A 19,830-nucleotide genomic window follows, 5' to 3' on the forward strand; every position below is an offset into this window, starting at 1 on the left:
TCAGTGAAATTGTGTGTCGTTCCCTTTCTGTGAATCATTCGAGTTAGCACGCGGTCACTTCGGTTTGCGTACAAAAGAGCCTTACGAGTTCTTGCGTTCACCGTGAAAAGAACAGACGAACGAGGAGGAAGAAAAAGAAAAGAGGAAAGAAGCAGGACGAAGAGAGTGGAGACCAATGGAGCCTCGTACAATGATCAAGTGGTTGCGCTGCGTTGTATAAGATCGCGACATAAAGGTGTTCCCGTGGGACGTCTCGTGGGTTACAGTGACCGAGTCACTCTGTCATCTGTTTCCAAGAAGAGAGAGGTCGGCGGTCTCTGTGTGTAGTGTATGATCGCGCCATGGGGCGTCAGTGTTGGTCCTTCACGAACGGTAGGACCTGAATGTGTGCATATTTCTCCTGGCTGACTGGCCTGCCTTCCATCGTTAAGCTGCATCCACAACGAGAACCAATTTTCGTGCAAGGACCGTGTCTCGGTCGTTCTTGTCAAAAACGCGAATCGAACCAGTTAATGAGGACTACCCGACTTCGATCGTCCAATCGTCTGGCAGGTAAGATTTTTATCAATGGAAGCATTAAATTTATCCGTACATTCGATTATTACACAACATAATTGATGAATTTTATTATTGTAGTAAATAATATCACTTCGAAGTGAACCAAAAGCTATTTGTATTTATTTATTATGATGATTATGATCAGATTTCTTTCTTTTTTAAATTTCCAATTTAATGTAATTATGATTCTTATTAGAAATAATCTCAAACAACTCGATCGATTATTTATCGATAGAGGTTCTTTTATGTATCTCATACACTTTTTATTATACGAATTTGTTTTAAACGTATGTCGATTATTTACGATGAATAATTTAGACAGAAGTTTATGCTCATACGTTTCACAGTGGAATGATTGGATTCGTCTATAGATATGCTTTCCGTACGTTCCCTATGCGCGGACTCCCTTTTCTTGTCGTTTTCTTTGCGACGGTTTTGTTTTCAGCTTTCGTTTCTATGCCGTTCCTCCAATGAGCAACGTATACCGGAGCGTTACGTTGTAAATCATGAAAACCGATGGATTTCGCACTGAAATTAACGACTCGTGCGAAAGTAGCGGGATATATGCTCACAGGCCGTAAAACGCGTTCAATAGCACGTGGGGTGGCTAAATGAGATCCTTCACTTTGACTCAGTTTCCATTGGGTCTCTGCAACCTGTTTGTCAAGCAATATTTATAAACAGTGAACATTGATTGATACCCATAAATTGTGTAATTTACAACCTCGTGAAAATAATTTTTTAAGGTTGACATATTGCTTGTATAATATATTCTAGATATTTTATTTTTTATAACCTTGTGGTCATCATTTATTCCATTCAAATTAAAATATATGCTATGCTAAAAATGTAAAATGTCCCTAGATTCTCCCTAGATTTCAAATTTTAATTATTTCTACGTCGTATAATAATATTCCGAATATTTATCTACACATTTATTGGTCTATATTTTTCCACTGTTATAATTATAATCTATTAATTATGATATCAGTTCATATGTCATAATCCCGTGGAATTGGTGTAGATTTACCATTGGAAATATCGTTTCACACGACCTTCCGTGCCCATTTTGAAAAACTAATGGGGAACCTGTTAATTTCGTGCGTTAGTGTAGAAAGTAAGGAATTACACGAGAAGATCACGTTAAAGCTTGTTTCCTTCTCGAATTCTGTTTACGATGGATGTCGCATTACAAATAGATCAGAAAGACGGATCGTGAAATGAGTATGCGGCGCGCATTTACCGTTCCATACTTATTGCCACCATAGCTGGACGTGGGTTGTAGCTTTGTTTGATCGCGTTCGTGTGAACGCTACCTTAATTCAGGTGCGCACAAAGATGCATCCTCCGGCGGTACTTGAACTCTACGTTTCGACGCAATTCTTTATCTCTTTAATAACTAACTCTTTCAGGATTTTTAACCTATAATTTTTTACACTCGATAGCTATTGCATACTTATTTCATTCCTTTTAATGACTAACTACTACGTTCGTTTTACCCGCGCTGGCATATGCACACTATTTATTCTAATAAGTCTTTTTTTAAATATATTGTATAATTAGTATAACTTTTCAGTTCATTATTAATGAGTAATTTTGTTTTTTCAATATTCGAATTTATATCTTATTTCGATCTTTAAGTTGGAGAATTAACTTTTCCTTAGGAAAGTAAGCTCATTAAAAATAAATCAAACGTTAGTAGCAATTTTTCGCACCACGAATATGTAACTTTCTAAAAATTAATTCTGAACATTAAATGTTCGTCCAATAGATATTCGCTATATTACTGAGAAAGAGTATGGGTATTGAATGTAAATCTTATTTTCTTTGTAACTTAGTTCAGTTTTCCTGTCGTGGAGGACAGAAGCTAGTTCAATTGAAATTGAAAAAGACATGAACAATAAAAATTAAACAATAGTTTGTATGATTACATATATTAATGTCTCTACAATTACGATTAACAAATGTTCTTAATTTATTTACTCATATTAATCCTATTCGTTATAAATATTTTAAATAAAAAGATAAATAAAAATAAATTGGTACATTTAAATAAATTAAAAAGCTAGTAAATATATGTAAAATAAGACTAATAAAAAAAAAGAAACAAGTAAAATTTTTAAGTTTTTGTTTGAATATTTATTAATAAAATTAATCGAATCTTAAAATTCGTTATTTATTTTCTAACTGTAACAGAGCAGACATTTAGACAACATTGTGCCGTATCCAATCATTTTTCTGTAAGAAATAAACTTAGTCACTCCTTTTCCAGGAAATATTACTTTCTGGTTGGAGATAGTATCAGAAACTGTTACGGTTCTTTTACTTCGTTTCATAATTCCATGGATATCAATTGGCTGGTTAAAACGAATGTCTTGAAATTACTTCCTACTTCAACGGTTCTTCTTTATCTGCTCTTGTAATTTCTAAAATTTTATCATTCAATGCTTCCTAGTATTTTCTCCATTCTAATTTTAATATATACACCCATAACAATATATTACGTATAAGGGAAAAATTTAGTAACATATCAAGTAAGAATTAAGGAGACAGTAGCGCCATCTATTTTAAGGTTATTAATATCTCAATGATATTTATTCCTTACAATGCTCTCTGTATTTTCAATAACATGTTTGGATTTTATTAATATAATAATATACTTTGATCCATTTGTTTTTCTACGATTCACAGATTCGGTTTAGAAATCAGGTATGTATATATTCGTATATCCTTATGTTCTGTAACCATCGAGGAACGGTAAGACGGTGAATAAAGCTGCAGCTGCCGCGTGTAACAAAATAGCTAGATCGCAGCTTTATGTGGCCCGTGAATTCGTTTACAAACAAACCCAGCCAACAGAATATAGCATGAATTATAGTTCGAAGAATAAATCCAATCACGGCCTGTCCTACTGCTTTAAGGTTCCTGTCTATTGTTTCCTCTTTGTCTCTTGTTCCTTCTCCTTTTCCATCCCATCCTTATGGTTTCCAAGGCTTCCTATAACGGGTGCGATGAAGGAGTTTATATCATATAATAATCAATGTTTTTCAGTGTATGTATTAGAATGGATTTTATATAAGAAATAACTCTTCCTATTGTCCATTAATCAATTTCTCTCTGTAAAATTTTAATTTTTTTAGTCTTGTTTTAAGCGTTATGCATCGGATTAGACATTTTTAAGAATTTCTATATAATTTCTAACCATTATTAATGCTTTCCCTCACAAATCATTTATTACAAAATTTTAATAAAGTGTGTAACACCTTTCTAACCTATCGTCCTGCTGCACGCTCAATATCCGCGAAATCTATGTATCGACTTACCCATTGGGATGAATCATTTTAGACATGAATCACGAACTCGGTCGATAAGTCCAAATCAAATCGTTTTTCTTTTCTTCGTTTCATGTAACGTTCAATACTTACCAACACAGTATATCTATATTCTCCTGTTATGTACGTATCTACATTTTCATTCTCTGCTCTGAAAACAATTTACGTTCAACGCACTGCAGGTGTCAGTGAATGTAATTGGTCTAGAGGCACTGCAGTCGAACGGAATTTTATTTTCGGAAGAGACTAATGGAATTACCGTCACGATGAAATCTTGGGAAGTCAATTGTACGATTGATACACACGGCTTCTGTCGTCGAGTTTCTCCCCTCGAGGATTTGTTCTTTGAATTTCACGCAGGCCTTAGAATTTCTCGCACCCCTTATAACGTACTGTAATTTTAACGAGTCTGTGTGTACGTCCAATTAAGTGTGTGTAACGTTGTTTTAGTTGAAGGGTTGGAAATACAAGTGTAAAAGTGTTGAGGTTAGGTTTATTAAATATTTATCAAAGGAGAGAATTGTAAAGGCGTTTATCGATTATACCTAAACTATCGATATCTCATCAATATTTCACGATATATGAAACAATGTTACAGTTGAAATACACTAGTAGATATATTGTTAGGTTACTGCAATTAAGATTAATACATGCTAATACAATAAAATTAGTAATTCCATATATCGTTGATACATAAATTATGAAAATTTAATTATTTAATAAATTTTATTCGCATTTAAATTCCGAAATTTTTAGAATTTTTATTTTAATTACGTTTCTCCTGGAACTTTTGAGTCGAATAGAAAAATTTTCATAAATACGGTACACGATGAATTTCATGCTCAATTCTATTTGAATCTTTAGATAATAGTTGGCTCACGTCTAACAAAAGAAGATTATATTCCTAATTCCGAGTGATTTTCCATTTTTCAGAAGACTGCTTGATAAGAATGAGATTAATCCTATGAGCTTCTATAACATTTTGAGAACGAGGCTGAAAGAGACATGAAAAGTTAATTTATTATGCATGCTATAAGGTTATTTTTATTTTAATGTACTATTTACATACTATACATGGTGTCCTATCAACGGAGTGATTCTACATGCAAGAAGGAATCGAAAGAAAAGAATAAAATTTTTTGATTCGAAGCTTCGTTGTCGAAAAAATCGAATTTGAACATCCACTGAGCACACTGGTATACTGATCCACCTGTCTAAGTTAAGTGCACGCGCACTCGGTGAATGTTCAAAGTCGATTTTCTCGACAACGAAGCTTCGAATCAAAAAATTTTATTTTTTATTTTCGATTCGTTTTTTCACGTAGAATCACCTCCCTCTCGATTGTACTACAGTTGCTGGGACACTCTGTATAAAACAAAGAATTTTGAACACAGTAATATACTAAAATTAGATTTGTTTCGTCATTTGGTTTTCACTAACTTAATAATATTAAAACAGACATTGACAGGAACACAAAATCGGGAGTTAAACACTTTCACGGTAAAGGACCGGCCACCTGGCACTTCCTTGCCATGAATGAGAGACGGCCAATCGGAGGGAGACTCGTACATCGAACGCGAGCACAGGAAATCGGTGCTTATTCTCGGCCTCGATGCTATCTTGAGGCTCTGACAAGCCTTTTTGTTCGGCCTGGTGCACAGCTCGATCAGAAAACGTCAGCCGTGCGTCAGCTATGCTCATGGCTGACCTTGAACGCGGTACCAGTTGTAGCACGTGGACATACAGGTTCAATTCGTCGTTCTGTTCTTAGATATTCTCTCTCTCTTCTTTCTCTTTTTCTTTCTTAAATTTCCAAGCCTTAAATAGAAATCGTACTATTTTCAGAAAATCCATTCAATAAGCTGGAAAGCATAGGATCATACAGACTCAGTGGCGAGTAATTTGCAATAGCAAAGATGAATTTCTTGAGAATGATGGACCATCCAGTTTGATGTTGAATTTTAGGAAATTAGGATATATAGACGGACATACATTAGTGTAAAGTTTACTCAACAAAATCGTAGTTTCTATAAAGAAAGTATAAGGTGCACGAGTTCGAGATGGAGGAATTTATGATACCTTTAAACGTCTATTGTCTAATGATCACGCGTAATTTCGATAATATGAAGAATGAAAAGAAGGTATCTTAATCGAAGCGTAATATGCAAGACCAATAACACAATGGAGACTGGTGCCCCCATCTGTTTCTTTGCTGTTTGTTTGGACATACCCAGTGGAAGTTGGACTTACAATTAGCCCTGTAGAGCTTTACCATATGATTCGAATTCATAAAAATTTGTCAGACCAGGGTATGATTTTTCTATTCCCAGAATTGGTTCTTACAACAGCTTGTGTGGAAAGGAAAATGAAGGAATATTCGATACTTTTGTCGGTAGAATGAAAATTTGTAGTAGTTGCAGACATTATAGACATTTCTTTCTCTTGAATTCGATTATGATAACGTAGAATATATCATAATCACTTTTTCCTATATATATTGTTTAATTTTTGTTAAGCATGCGTTCTATCACTTTTATATTTGCACGGAATAAGATTGTCATAACTAATATTGGTTTGCCTATATTTGCTTCATCGAGGGATGTGTTAGTTAATATGTTAAATGAAGACAGAAATCTACAAGGATAAACAACTACATAATTATAGGGGGATAATCGAGAAGATTATACGATAGATAGGCTAATTTGTATTCAGAACATAGACTCCATGTTCACATTGAACAACTGATAGAATGTTAATCAAAAGTATCTTTTACAATAGACCTCACTTAAAAGTCACATGTTTAATTACAACCATTTATAATTTTCTCTTTTTGCAAACAAAATTCTGGTTCCAGGAGATTGATTAAGAGCTTTACGCGTGTGTATATTTTTCATAAATTGTCTAATACCTCTAGAAGAGAAAGTAGCCGGTGGAAAAAGAATCCATTAGAGTTCGGTAGTAATCATTAGCATGGTAAGATTCGAAAGCTGTAGCGTTTCGAAATTAGCTATTTTACAGTCGTTCAAACAGCCAATTGCAAAGACGTGAGAACGATGGAAGTATCTAGAGGAACAGCGTAGCTTGGTTTACTTTTAGTCGTTAAACATAGAAGCAGAGGTAGAGGATAGAACAAAAAGAAAGAAAAATTGATCATGATACTGTTAAAAGACCATTTGCCTTTTTAGAAAAACTTTGACGAGTGAAGATAACACGAGGCAATAATGATATGTTTCAGCGAGACTGGACGAGCATAATCGGATGAAGCTGGGCCAAGCATGCCCTCTAAGAAGCAATACAATCTCGTGCATAATGACGAGTATGACACGAGGATACCGCTACACAGCGAGGAGGCGTTCCATCGTGGAATTGTCTTCCACGCCAAGGTAATTAGAATCAAACGCTTCTCGATTGTTTACATTTAACGAATGTAGGCTCCTAAGCCGCTGAGCTTCCTTCACTCCTGCCCGTGGATAACCACGTGATGCTAAAGAAATTGCCACGTTACGATTCGATCACATTCGATCGAGAATTTCTCGATATAACCTTAAATATTCTAGGATTAGAACTCGAATTAAATCATTCTACTTCGAGATCGCCACACTCTCGGGGTCTTGTAATACGATTCTGGAATAGTCCGTTTCGCGACTACGTTTCAAGGGTGGCGCCACGTGTGTTATGCTTTCTTATAGGTATATTCATCTAATCGTACGAAACGTAAATTGTTTACGTAGTATCTCATGATATAAAAAGGCAGTAAAATTGATCTCATTAAAGTTTACACGTTGAAACATCTGGACGAAGGAATTACGGGAAATTTGAGAGGTTAAGGAATCTCATAAAGTAATACTATAATCTAGTTCAGTTCCTATTGAAAAATAATGTATGAAACTCTGGTGTGACTGCATTTATTGATGTTGCTACTAAATGTTTTAATTTAAGTCCTCGCTATATCGGGAAGATTACAATATCGCGTCATATAACCTTAGAGAACCTTCATGTATATAGTTTCACAAGTTTAAAAGTTCTTCGTATCGAATACGGCGCGTAGTTTTCCTTTTCCAATTTATGGTCATTCCTATGGTCGACATTTTACAATTATTTATGATTCTTACGATTACAAGTTCCTAATAAGGGATGCATTAAGAATGTGCATACTATAGTTTATGCATACGATACATAGCTCTATAATTTATATCTATTATTCACATTGTAAAATCTCACGTTTTCGATGAAAATAAAGTGTGGTCCAGTCACGCGCAAACAATCATTCCATTTTAACTCACTTCCGGGAAAACGTGTAGCAACGGTAGTAACCAACTTTATCGTTTCGACGTAACGTAATTTCTGGTAGGAGGCGTTGTCTTCCGAATACTAGCGGTTGTTACAGCCATAACATCAACGCGGACAGTCATTTCGCGGGAGGTGAACGTTAAATCTTCAAAATACGACTGGCCAAGAAAAGTGTTGAAATGAGAATGGAAACACCAACTGTCTAACGGATCTCTGGATTATATTCCGTGATCATAGTGTATACAAAACAGATAAATTCTGTGCTTATCATTTGTTTCTTTATCGAACATAATTCAAATCTTCTGGTTTTTTATTTAAGTTGGAACTATTAATTATGATAATTCTGGTTGTTAAGATAACATTCTGTTAAATACTGATGGAGATACTATTTGAATTTGATATTGAGCAAATTTTATCATAGCACATTTTATCAGATAATTTTATATTTGAAGTGTAAGTCCTATAAATTATCGACTAATTTTGTTTTCCCCGTTGTAATTTGTGCGGTGGGCGCGGACGCTAGAGAGAGATAAAGAATTTCATAATTTTTATTACAATTTTTGGATTTAATTTTTAAAAACGTAAATATTGCAGAAAAGTAACTAAAGTTACGTACATCGTCTCGTTTCAATTGCACCGTGAAATCAGTCACGGTGATCTCGCTTTCCCGAAATATTTGACGAGCGACGCTGTAATTTACTGCACAATTTGGGCCGTCTAAATTAGTTTCTGGGAAACTAAAAAGCGTATCATTCCTTTACGAATACGGTTGATCTGTTTATTGGGAGTGTATCTGCGTATGTACAGGTTACCAGTTTTTTTCCATTTTTATACTGTAGTCTTGTTATATTATCCTAGAAAACTAATTACAGCGTTAACCATGCCATAAAATACATTTTTGGTCAATATTTAGACCTACGGAAAGTTTAAATTAGTTATGTTTGATACGAACTTATTCAAATAGAATCACAAGTCCCGTGCAGCGACTAGCGGATGCGAGTGCGCATGCCTTAATTCCAGTGTGCCCTGCGCAATCGCGCGACTCCGTGTTTCGCGATCACTGAAAAATTGACAATAGAATCTGGATAGTCTACTAGAACAATCGTTAATACAGGAGTATAGCACTTCCTATAGTAGACTTTCAATGCGAAAAGTTGAAAATCAATATCCATTCACTGCTTGGAACGATGGAGTCTTGTGAATTATCCTCAATTTACCATCGACCGTAAAGAAAGCTGAACGGTGGTTATGTACGTGCTTGATCGATGCTGCGTGCCGTATGCAACAATCGCGACAATAACGCGACAGAACGTAGGTATTTTTGGTTACCGCAGAAAGAAGCAGGAGCGTGACGTCATTGTGCACATGTTTATTTGAGCGATACGCGTTCGTTTCTCGGAAAGGTTAAAGCTTTCGCGTACGTAAGCTCGTAAAGCGGCACTGTAAAGCGGTCACTTCGCAAGGGATCTCTGCGGCTATTCGCGGCATTCTCGAGTCGTTCCTCTCCCGCTGACGTTTAGGTTTCCTTACCTTGTTTCAGTGCCGAGTCCGTTCCGAACGGGGCGATTAACCCTCTGCAGATGCTATGTAACTTGGCATTCACACGCTTATGTATATACAATAAGTAATCCCTATATTTTTTAAATGTTAATTATTTCATTATTGTTTATTATTACTATATTGTAAGGTTAACTTCCTGCGGCACAATTATTCTTTGTTTAGGGAAATGAATGCTCGACTGCCTGCAGCTTCACATTTTAACAAGGAATTAATAGATAGCTTGGTAGTCTGCCAATAACTAGGTCTTGGATTTTATTAATGAAGAGTATTGTACATTGAGGTGAAGATATATATGATTCTTTTGTTTTTTATTATTTTTTAGCAGGTATGCTATTTTTTTAGTAAAATTAATAGTATTGTGTTTTTTATGATATGGAATTTTTTTGTTCCTTTTCTTTTTATACATTGTTATTTCTTTTATATATTATATCTTCGTTTTTATTGTGTTATTTTTGTAATGTCTTAATGTTTCACTTTTTAGGTTTTCTTCTTGTACGTTTCCAATGTGGGTTAAGCGAGTGAGATTTTGCGAACTGTCTTTTTGTCAAAATTTCCTAGCGTCTACTTCTTTCCTGGCATGATGAAGATTAATAGACTTCATTTTCTTAAGTCTAGATTTCACTGAACGTTCACTTTATCTCAGGTTTCGAATGACGAGAAACAAAATATCCTTCGTATAAATCTGAAAGCATGCAAATTCAATTTTACTTGTATTCAGTAAAATTCAGTTCCATTTGAAATTAATAAGTCAATTAATTAGCTTTTAAAATGTAACTTTTAAATTCAGATGAAGTAGCTTAAACCAATCATTTTATTTTCATGCAATACACCATTCATATGTCTGGTATTCAATTCAAATAATTTTTGTATCGTTAACAAGAGTTTACCAGTCGTAAATCAAAATATATTCCACCCAGTGCGTTCTACTTCGTTCAAGAAATTTTTCGCCCTAGTAAAGTTACAATAATTTTAGCCACGAGTGATTCTCTTGGCAGGGTCGTCGTCTGCGTTGCTTTTCTTTTACGTGATACGAATATTCACGAAACTTAGTCACGGTTCGTCGTGCATTGTGTGCTCTTTACATTCCTCAGTTTATTGTATGATAAATTTTCCATTTTGTCAATAATTTTGCTAGGTTGTGTTTAGTAAAATACTTCTTTATATTCTTCTTTATATTTTATATTAAATTTTTATTAAAAATGTATGTTGGTAGTTATAACATTAAAGTATATTCAATTTTTTAATTAATTAAACTACAATAGAGCAGGAGGTGTAATATATTCCAGATATGAGTGTATAATCTTGTCACCTAGAAATATAAAGATGATACGTTCAATGCTACTCCGAGGTGAGTGGTAAAATATTTAAAACACCGTGAGAAATACCGGTCGATACATTACGTTGCACTCTCGATTGATCGCAAATTCGAGAAACTCGATCGTTCCTCGTACCGTGCGTGGGAGTTGACCACGTGTGCAACGAGTTGGTCGAACACGTGGCCAGGTCATCGTTTCAATAGGGAAATTCTAAATACAGCCACCTAGCCGCGTTCAGCGTTCGAGCACATCCACCCAATGTATAGCGTGTTTCTGCGCTTTCCCAACACACTGCGCGAACATAACCTATAACTGAGAAGAAGGGAATTACTAATACAGAAACTTCGAATGAATTATAATATACAAAGTTATACATCGAGCATAACACAAAGTACAGAATGCCATCTCTTTCTTTTAATTGAAACAAAATTTTTTTGTTTTTCCCTCGTGACTTTCTTTTTCATTACCTTTTTTATATTTTTTTATATTTTGAAATCGATGGAAGTGCTTTTTCCTTTTTAATTAATATTGAAAAAGGAGTTTAATTGATATTTAGAAATTAATATTTTTCATTGTTTCGTTTGTTTATTTTTTTATTTAACTTTAGCTTATCAAAGATCATGGATATAAAAGTCAGTTGAATGTTTATAAGTAAAATGTAAAACATTTTGCGGTTTGTTTCGATAAATCGCTAGTCGATATGAAAGAAGCATTGTATTTAGCCTATTTTAGAATTTATTTTCGACTATCTGCTTTTGATCTTTAGCTGGTAATATCCGACTGGCCAATCAAACTGTTTTGGCATTTCCAAAACAGTGGTAGAAGTCAGATGTTCTTTGCGTTCGGTCAATAATTTACCTCGTTCCTTGTTTAAATAAGTTTTCGCTTAAAATAGAATTGCACGTTTATACGTAGTTTCCTATTTATATTCCGACTTAATAAGTCTCGATAAGAGCGAGTTTGCGATATGTACGAAGTATTCAATTCGTTTATTTTATTTACTTTTATATCTTATCAGGAAATGATTTTTAATTGCAAAATATTAAGAAATATCACTTTGTAAAATTTAAGTTACCTTATAAATGTAAATTAAAATTTCCAATTTTCTGTAAACGATTGTCGCTCTATTTGAAACTTCAGTCTTCATATAGAGTTTCAAAATTTATTTCAATATTTATTTCAAAATTTATAATTTCTTTTTAACAATTATCAATTAAATTAATTAATATAACACAATGTTGTGAAAAGATTTTACGATTGCATAAAATCCAGATCAGGAAGTAACGAAAACAAAGAAAAGATCTTCAAAAATTCCTAGTAACTTCATTGTTATTTTTGGTCCATGCTTTGCCAGAAATCTCGAATATCACAAAAAGGAATAATCATCGAATAAATTATATTCCAAAAAATAAAAAAACTTAAGAAAGAGAAAAGGAATTAATAAAGAAAGAATTTTCAAAAATCCCTGGTCACCTCGTTAACACTTTCGGTCCGCGTTTCGCTAGGAATATTTATCAATAATCGACTTACTACCACGCATAGTGACTCGACATCTGCTACCCGGTATATAGAAAGGAACAAAAGTAATAAGAAATCCAGTCTGTAATTCCTTCTCTTATACGTTTGCCCGTAGTTCATCGGCTCTATGGAGGTTCCTCGACCGACCAGCCGAGTGGAGATCGTGGCGGCGATGCGAAGAATCCGCGTGAGTTCGCATAATCTCTAATTAACCATACGGATGCCCCCGCAGGCCGAGTGGTTCGTTTATTTCAGCCTTATTCTGTCCCCAGTACGAGTTCAAGGCCAAAGGGATCAAAAAGAAGAAAGTGACGCTGGAGGTATCGGTGGACGGGCTGAAAGTCACTCTTCGAAAAAAGAAGGTAATTGGCGTCTACTCACGTTCCTTATCCGGCTGGTCGTTGGTTATTGCGTGTCAGCCGTAATTACACTGAGAATTATTCTTTCAAAACCCTCTCTTTATTTTTTCACTTTTCATTCTTCCCGCCAATTTCGTCGCGCGAAAATTTAAAAATCGCGGTTGGCCTTGGGAAGGGGTAAACGTTTATTATAGACTATAGCTATGGTTTCAGAAGATGGTGAGTGGAGTATTTGATATCGAATACGAATATTAAGTATTTATTATGGTTCGAATACTATATTTAGAATATTAAATTCTAAATTTACACTGCCAGCTGTGGAATATCAAGTTGTAAAAGTTGAATACCAGGCAATTATTACCAAATACCATGTACTATGCACGATATCGAATTTTTTTCTTTTTTGCTTTTATTTGGATCAATTTTATTGTTATTGTTAAATATAAATATTAATATTGAATATCCTTTGTAGGATTTCTTTTGCACGTTGTGAATGAGATCTCACTTCCCAATAAAATCTAGTCCCCGACAAATAAACGAGAATGTATGGTGTCCAGGAATCCAATGGGGTACTAAAATCTACTATTAAGATACTGAAGAGAGCATTGTAATGTTTTAATGTAAACATACCAATTACCAGAAACATTCTGATTTAATGAGTCATGTGTTTTGGTCTGTTATATCGGCTTGTATATGTTCTTTGTATATTTAGCCGTTGTTGCTCATTATTATTTAACATATTCTAAAATGGAACCACGTATGTTCATGCGTATTTTGCAAATGCGATTATCGAATGTTGAAAAAAGTAATGTAACGTATAATATTTCTTATTTCAGTCACGCAAGCATAAAAGATTCTTAACATTTCTAACATTTCTTCCTTAATGAGGTGTCATATTGCATTCGAGACACGCCATTCTATGCTGCAATTCCCTCGTTTGAGATCAACCTACGTATAATGGGATTAATGAGTCGTTATTTGTCCTTTGTTTTCACAGAAGAAGCAGCAACAGTGGATGGACGAAAATAAGATATACCTAATGCACCATCCCATATATAGGTAAGCTGAATCGTTCACCTCTCATGGGAACATCCTTCATATTCTGTAGCAAGAACAAATTTAGCTACGAGTCTAATTAGTACAACTTTCGATCACTCCTTAATTTAATTAGGCATGAATATTCCATAATTAAAGAGAAAAGTATTAACTCATATTTGGGCAAAATTATTTTGTCTTTTACAGTTCTTAATATTTTTGACTTTACTATGTTATCAGAATGCAAATCAGTGTAGCATGAAATAAAATTTAGAAAAAATTAATTATTATTTGTGTCGTAGTTAAAATATATTTGGAAAAATTTGAGAAAGATTTTGGAAGATTGTTTAGAATTTTTAAAAAATTATTGTATTTTATATAATCTTCAAAGCTACAAAGTGTAATAAATGTAATTTAAACTGATTGTTTTGCTGTTACAGGATATTCTATGTCTCCCATGATAGCCATGACTTGAAAATTTTTAGTTATATTGCCCGCGATGGAAGTAGTAACACATTTAAATGTAATGTCTTCAAATCTAGCAAGAAGGTAAGTAACATATGTCAAATAATTTACATATTTTATGTTAGTATATGTGATGAACAGTTTTGAATATCTACAATGCCATCAAATTTCAAGTACTGATATCTAATATATTTTCTAATATATAATTAATCTAATTAGGCAAAAATTACTTATTTTCAATTCGCAATTTTCGATATTCATACACTTCACAAATTTTATTCTCGTCTCATTCTTAAATCACATGCAACCTTAAAATTGATTTAGAGTATCAAATAAAATTCAATAATAAAATTAACCGAAGGTATTGCATTAAAAAGGAAATCATATTTAATAATATTTTTAAAAGTGTTCATTAATTTTAATTCAAAACATTTAGCATAACGTTCAAAGAATTTCATTCCAATTGACTTTCTAATGATTCAAAACAAAGAATTTCAACACAGATCGTAGTCAAACTTTGGTTCTGCATGGCGTACACAGTCATTGAGCCATGATGTTACGCGGTGCACGTGCATACCTACAATTATTCTCGCGACAAGTCTGTGTTGCCTGGCGTTTCATCAAGTCACGTTATTGTAATCCTATAAATAACCAAGCCATCCCTCTTCAGTTCTTTCATACGCACGTATACTTTTGCTCTCCGACTTTTCTTTCTCCTCATTTTTTCTTTCACTCTCCTTTTTCTTATGTTCCAGCTCGGCTTCCTGTTTCTCTTTTCGTCTTATCCTACGTTTCTTCTTCTCGTCCCAGCTAGAATCAACTCAAACCCCTTCTCCGAACCATCGCCATAGTCATTTATGTTTTTCTGGCAAATCTTCAGAGCAATTTAGGTGGATAAAGGATGTTAGGTTATTTCTTGATAATGTCTTGATGCGTTTCGGTCTTCATGGTGCTTGGAAAGATCGGGAAGCTGTAAGAAGATAAAAGTGTTAAGAGGTCATTCCTGAGTTTTTCGGAGGAATAGAATTTGAAGTATGGAATGTAAATAAAATATCAAAAATGATGAAAGTAGATTGCGGATTAACGATTGTATAACCAGGAAGTTATAAAATATTGATGTAATATTCTTAGTTTGGTGAAAGACCCTAATGTTTGTATGACTTCCTGGATTCTAAGATATCTCTTAAGCTTACACGATACTTTACATTTTCTTTTTAGAAACTTATATATAGATTGTAGACTCTCGATACACACTAAGCAAACTCATTATGAGTTCATACACTTCTAGATGTTTCTTATCTTCAGGTTTTTCAGTTTTCTAAAACTACTAGTTATTTTAAGACTTAAATTATCTTTTCTATTTGAATTAAATTTTAGTAATAGGTTGAAAGCCTCCAAGGCTATAAAATTTTTAACCATTCAATTGTATTGTTGAAAATTTCTGGAAATTCATTTCTATAAATTATTTCATAATATTTCAATACGAATGGCGCACTATTAGATATGATTCAGTTCTCGTTAGCTATATAGTCGTCGTTTGGTCAAAGAATTGGCTAGTGACGCAGAGGGAACAAAGTTGCATTGCTGCCAAGGAAGCAGAATGTGCCTTCCATTCCTCTCAGTCGAGCTCATGGGCGCCAGCTTCGAGAGATCGTGTGACGATAAAATCGCTGGTGTAATGCTCTATCCACACTGGCTCGTTGATTATAACTATGATAGGCATTACCTGTATTATAATAAACGTCTGTTCTGGCTCGTATAATTTTACGTTCGCCTAGAGTAGATAGTCGAAAATATGTTGTACGGTATCATTAGGGTTGAAAATTACACGTGATCGTCTTTACCGCATAGTCGTTATTTGCAATTTTTTAATGTATATTTTTTTACATGTTGATTAACAGCGTAGTACTTGTACTATTAAACAACTTCTTTTTAGTTTTCTGTTTTTCTCTTTTATGTTTTAGTTTAGAGTTACAGAAGTTTGATTTAGCAAACATTGCTACAGTTGATATAATTGAAATAATCTTAAGTCACTTTCATTGGTTATTAGAAAATTGTGTATTAAATGTTGAAATTAAAATTGAATCAGTTATGTTATTTCGAGTGATAATAAAAATTCATGGTTTAGGAGAAATACAAGATTTTATTTGATTACGCTTGTCCATTTTAATTTGAGCTTAAAGATTATTAAGATTAAAATTAAAGATTATTATTATGTTTCGATTTTGATGTTTTCAAATTTCACCATATACATACTAAATACAATGAATGAGGAATGAAAATATCTAGGATGATTTTAAGAATTATACCAACTTATAAATTGATTGCTTCTTTATGTTACTTTGTTGAATCTTATATTAAAAATGGCGGTATCAAAGTGTGTGACATTTATGATCAATTCTTTCCAAATTTGCATAACAAAAAAAAAGGGAAAAAAAGGAAAAGCAGTTTATATGAAATCTGAAAAAGTAAGTGTTTTGTTACGTCCGCATTTTCAAGCGAAGGATCATTTTTACGAAAGTTTGTATGCTTTGAAATAAAATATCGTGCCTTCCTCGAATGCAGAGACGAGTGATCTGCGAACACCTGATTCTGTACACAAATTGTGACGCGATGTGGGCAGTTCTAAGCTTAGATGTCTCGCAACAAAGTTTCCTTCTTTTTTCTTTCCCTCATCTTTACCTCGTGTAACAAGTCTCGTCCGTGGCGCCTGATAGTGTAGGCTATTTTAACAACCTCCAGTTCTGGGTATAGTCGTTATTGCAAGTATTACAGCGAGATAATGTAACATATCTAATTTTCCTTATTTCTGTTGAATTAATGTGTTTCGTACTTAAGTCTCTCTTTCCTTTCCATTTCTTCGAAATTTTTTCTTGCAACTTTCCTGAAATAGAAATTAAACGTTAGAGCTTATTAGGTTTAAAATTTAAAGGTGAAATTAGTTTAGTGTCCTTTTGATTATGATGTACTAAACAATGTATAATAATAATAATATATTAGTAACAGGAACATAAAGAAATAAGAAGAGTTGTGAAAGAGATGTATAGTGACAAGAAAGAAGATACAAAGACTGTATTATTGTAATCAACGTATCTTAGAAAGTATCGATGGAAATAGTACTTCAAGTAGAGGTAGGGAGTATCCTTGAACGACCCGGACTTGTGACGTTTGCTTTAATGCTTAAGAACAATATATACCTCAAAGCCAACGGAGCACATGTATCAACTTTGTCACTTTGTCCTTTGCGTTATTTTCTTCGTACACTTGCATGAACGATGTGCAAAGGAGCAGGCTGCAATATTATTTGAATTTTTCTCGTATGATTATCGAAGCAACGTTGCGGAGACAAGTTCAATATGCTATAATTAAAGATCGTTGAAAATTATTCGAAGAAGAAGGTTATGTTGCTCAAGTGTACACTTACGAGAAAAACAAGAAGTGGCTGGATTTCAAGGAAGAACAGCTGAAATTAGACGCTGTTGGTGAACGAACTGTGACACCTATTATCAATTACTTTATGATAATCAATTGTTCAAAATATTTTACTTGAACAAGAAGTTATTCTGCAAGAAGAAATTACATTCCTATGTTAATATTACATAACCGCATAAAAGCTCTCACAAATAAGAACATAACCTCTCTAAAATTTATTTTAAACAAGACTTCAATAATTTACCAAAATATTGTCTTTAAATTATTTCTTATAAACGTCATAACATAATTTCGATTGTTTCTAAGAAATAGGAATTTGCGCGTCATAATTGATGAAATTGTAGATGTTTAGTTACATAAACCGATAGGGTAGAATATTATAAAGAATTTCAGGAGTAAGACAATGGTATACTCGTTTATATTTTAACACAGCTTCACAATTCTTTCGGATAAACAACCAATGAAATTTTGTAATTTCTTTGATATTTTATATTGTTTTGATGCAATATTTGACGACTATTTGAACTTTGACAACTGGTATCGTATCGTTGGTACAACAGGCCACGTTATGCGTCATACACGTTGTCAAGACGTTAATTTTAACTTATATAGCGTTGGTTTGTAGGAGCCCACCGGTAATAAGACGATTTAAAAATATTCCTCCCGCGGCAACGGATCTCTCGCACCATACGTCGAACCCCGATGTTCACGCGTAAATTATCGTCTGAAAATATTTTGAATACCAGTGGCGGGTATTTTAAATCAAGCGCGCGGAGAATTATTATCCCGACGTTTTACTACAATCCTATGAAATCCATGTAGCTTCGTTGATATTTTATTCGAGTTCACTGACTACCAAAGTACTATGAAACTAATATTTCATGCAATACTTTAAGTAACTATAAACGATAAATTTATGAACTTGTATCAGATGCTTAGTAATCTTTTATAGTAATTTAAATATCAAATAAAAATTCTGCAGTTTGAGCTACGTATAGTAAAATAACTGATAAATTTATTCTTTTATTTATATATAAATCACTGAATTTTATCAGGCTATTTTGTCATTCAAAGCAGATTTTCAACTAAAAATTAAAATTTCAAATATCTCAATTTCAAAAGCCTCCGAAATGGCTGGTTAGAAATAGAATGAGTTGTATAGTTAGGCTTCTGCAGAGATATCTATATGAGCTGATGTTTGAAGTTCCGCGCCATTAGGCTGCCAGGATCTTCCAATGGGAAAAGCTCTTCTAAGAAATTTTGTTACAGAAAATTAATCTCTTTTTACTTGGCTTTGTTTCATGGTACACTGAATAATCCTATAAAAATCCTGTCTTATCATTTACAGATTGATCCACAAATCAGACAAATCTAAACACACCTATGCCCTGCGAAGACAGGAACCACTTCTAACAACCAAACAATCAGATAATTCAGAATAACACTCAAAAAGATATATATTCTGCCATCTATCAACTACTCCACGAACCTTACAAATCCAAAGAACATTTATTTCTTCCCTACATTAAAGAGAGGTAAAGAAAAAAGAAAGACATAAATATTCACTGCATACCAGCCCATAACAGCTAATCCTAGAAATCACTTTTCAGCATCCCTCTTCCTAGTATCTTCCTCGAGAAGTCGACGACTCCAACCAACTCTTTTAAACGTGTGTAACGTGTCTCGTTATCGTACACAAAACTAAGAGGGAGCACGAGGGAGCACCAAGTAGAATCGCTCGACCGAATTACCGCTCCGGCTGAAGGATGCTTGAAACGGGAATAGCGGAACGCAAACAGGCGAATTTCAAGCGTTGCTTTCCGCATTCTGAAAGCTCGTTTGTACAGTGTCACTTTAAGCTCTCCCCTACCTGCCTTCTCTCTCCCTTGCTCTCTCTCTCTCTCTCTCTCTCTCTCTCTCTCTCTCTCTCTCTCTCTCTCTTTTTTTTTTCTTTTTTTTTTTGTT

General features: G+C 33.9%; 1 protein-coding gene and 1 long non-coding RNA gene across 4 annotated transcripts; one reads left to right on the plus strand and one right to left on the minus strand.

The window, feature by feature from the left end:
* The first annotated feature begins 112 nt into the window (after window positions 1-112).
* LOC108552680 (carboxyl-terminal PDZ ligand of neuronal nitric oxide synthase protein-like) lies at window positions 113-19,336 on the plus strand. Of its 3 annotated transcripts, none has more exons than XM_017907337.1 (7): window positions 113-552; window positions 7,126-7,273; window positions 12,690-12,761; window positions 12,847-12,936; window positions 13,931-13,992; window positions 14,409-14,517; window positions 19,214-19,336. In XM_017907337.1, exons 2-7 carry the CDS (start codon window positions 7,166-7,168, stop codon window positions 19,238-19,240), a joined length of 468 nt encoding a protein of 155 aa, XP_017762826.1. In that variant the 5' UTR covers window positions 113-552; window positions 7,126-7,165; the 3' UTR covers window positions 19,241-19,336. The 3 variants fall into 3 exon arrangements, with proteins under 3 accessions (XP_017762826.1, XP_017762824.1, XP_017762825.1); XM_017907335.1 differs by lacking the exon at window positions 19,214-19,336 and adding an exon at window positions 15,189-15,304; XM_017907336.1 differs by lacking the exons at window positions 113-552; window positions 19,214-19,336 and adding exons at window positions 5,337-5,636; window positions 15,189-15,304.
* Window positions 15,327-18,418, minus strand: LOC108552683 (uncharacterized). Its single transcript, XR_001890568.1, has 5 exons — window positions 18,110-18,418; window positions 17,858-17,996; window positions 17,631-17,792; window positions 17,116-17,317; window positions 15,327-15,403 (listed from the first exon to the last, which is right to left on the minus strand). It is a non-coding gene; the product is annotated as an uncharacterized LOC108552683 (long non-coding RNA).
* Window positions 19,337-19,830: the final 494 nt, after the last annotated feature.

Source organism: Eufriesea mexicana, unplaced genomic scaffold (assembly GCF_001483705.2).
Source record: "Eufriesea mexicana isolate 0111107269 unplaced genomic scaffold, ASM148370v2 scaffold7569, whole genome shotgun sequence".
NCBI classification, from domain to species: domain Eukaryota; kingdom Metazoa; phylum Arthropoda; class Insecta; order Hymenoptera; family Apidae; genus Eufriesea; species Eufriesea mexicana.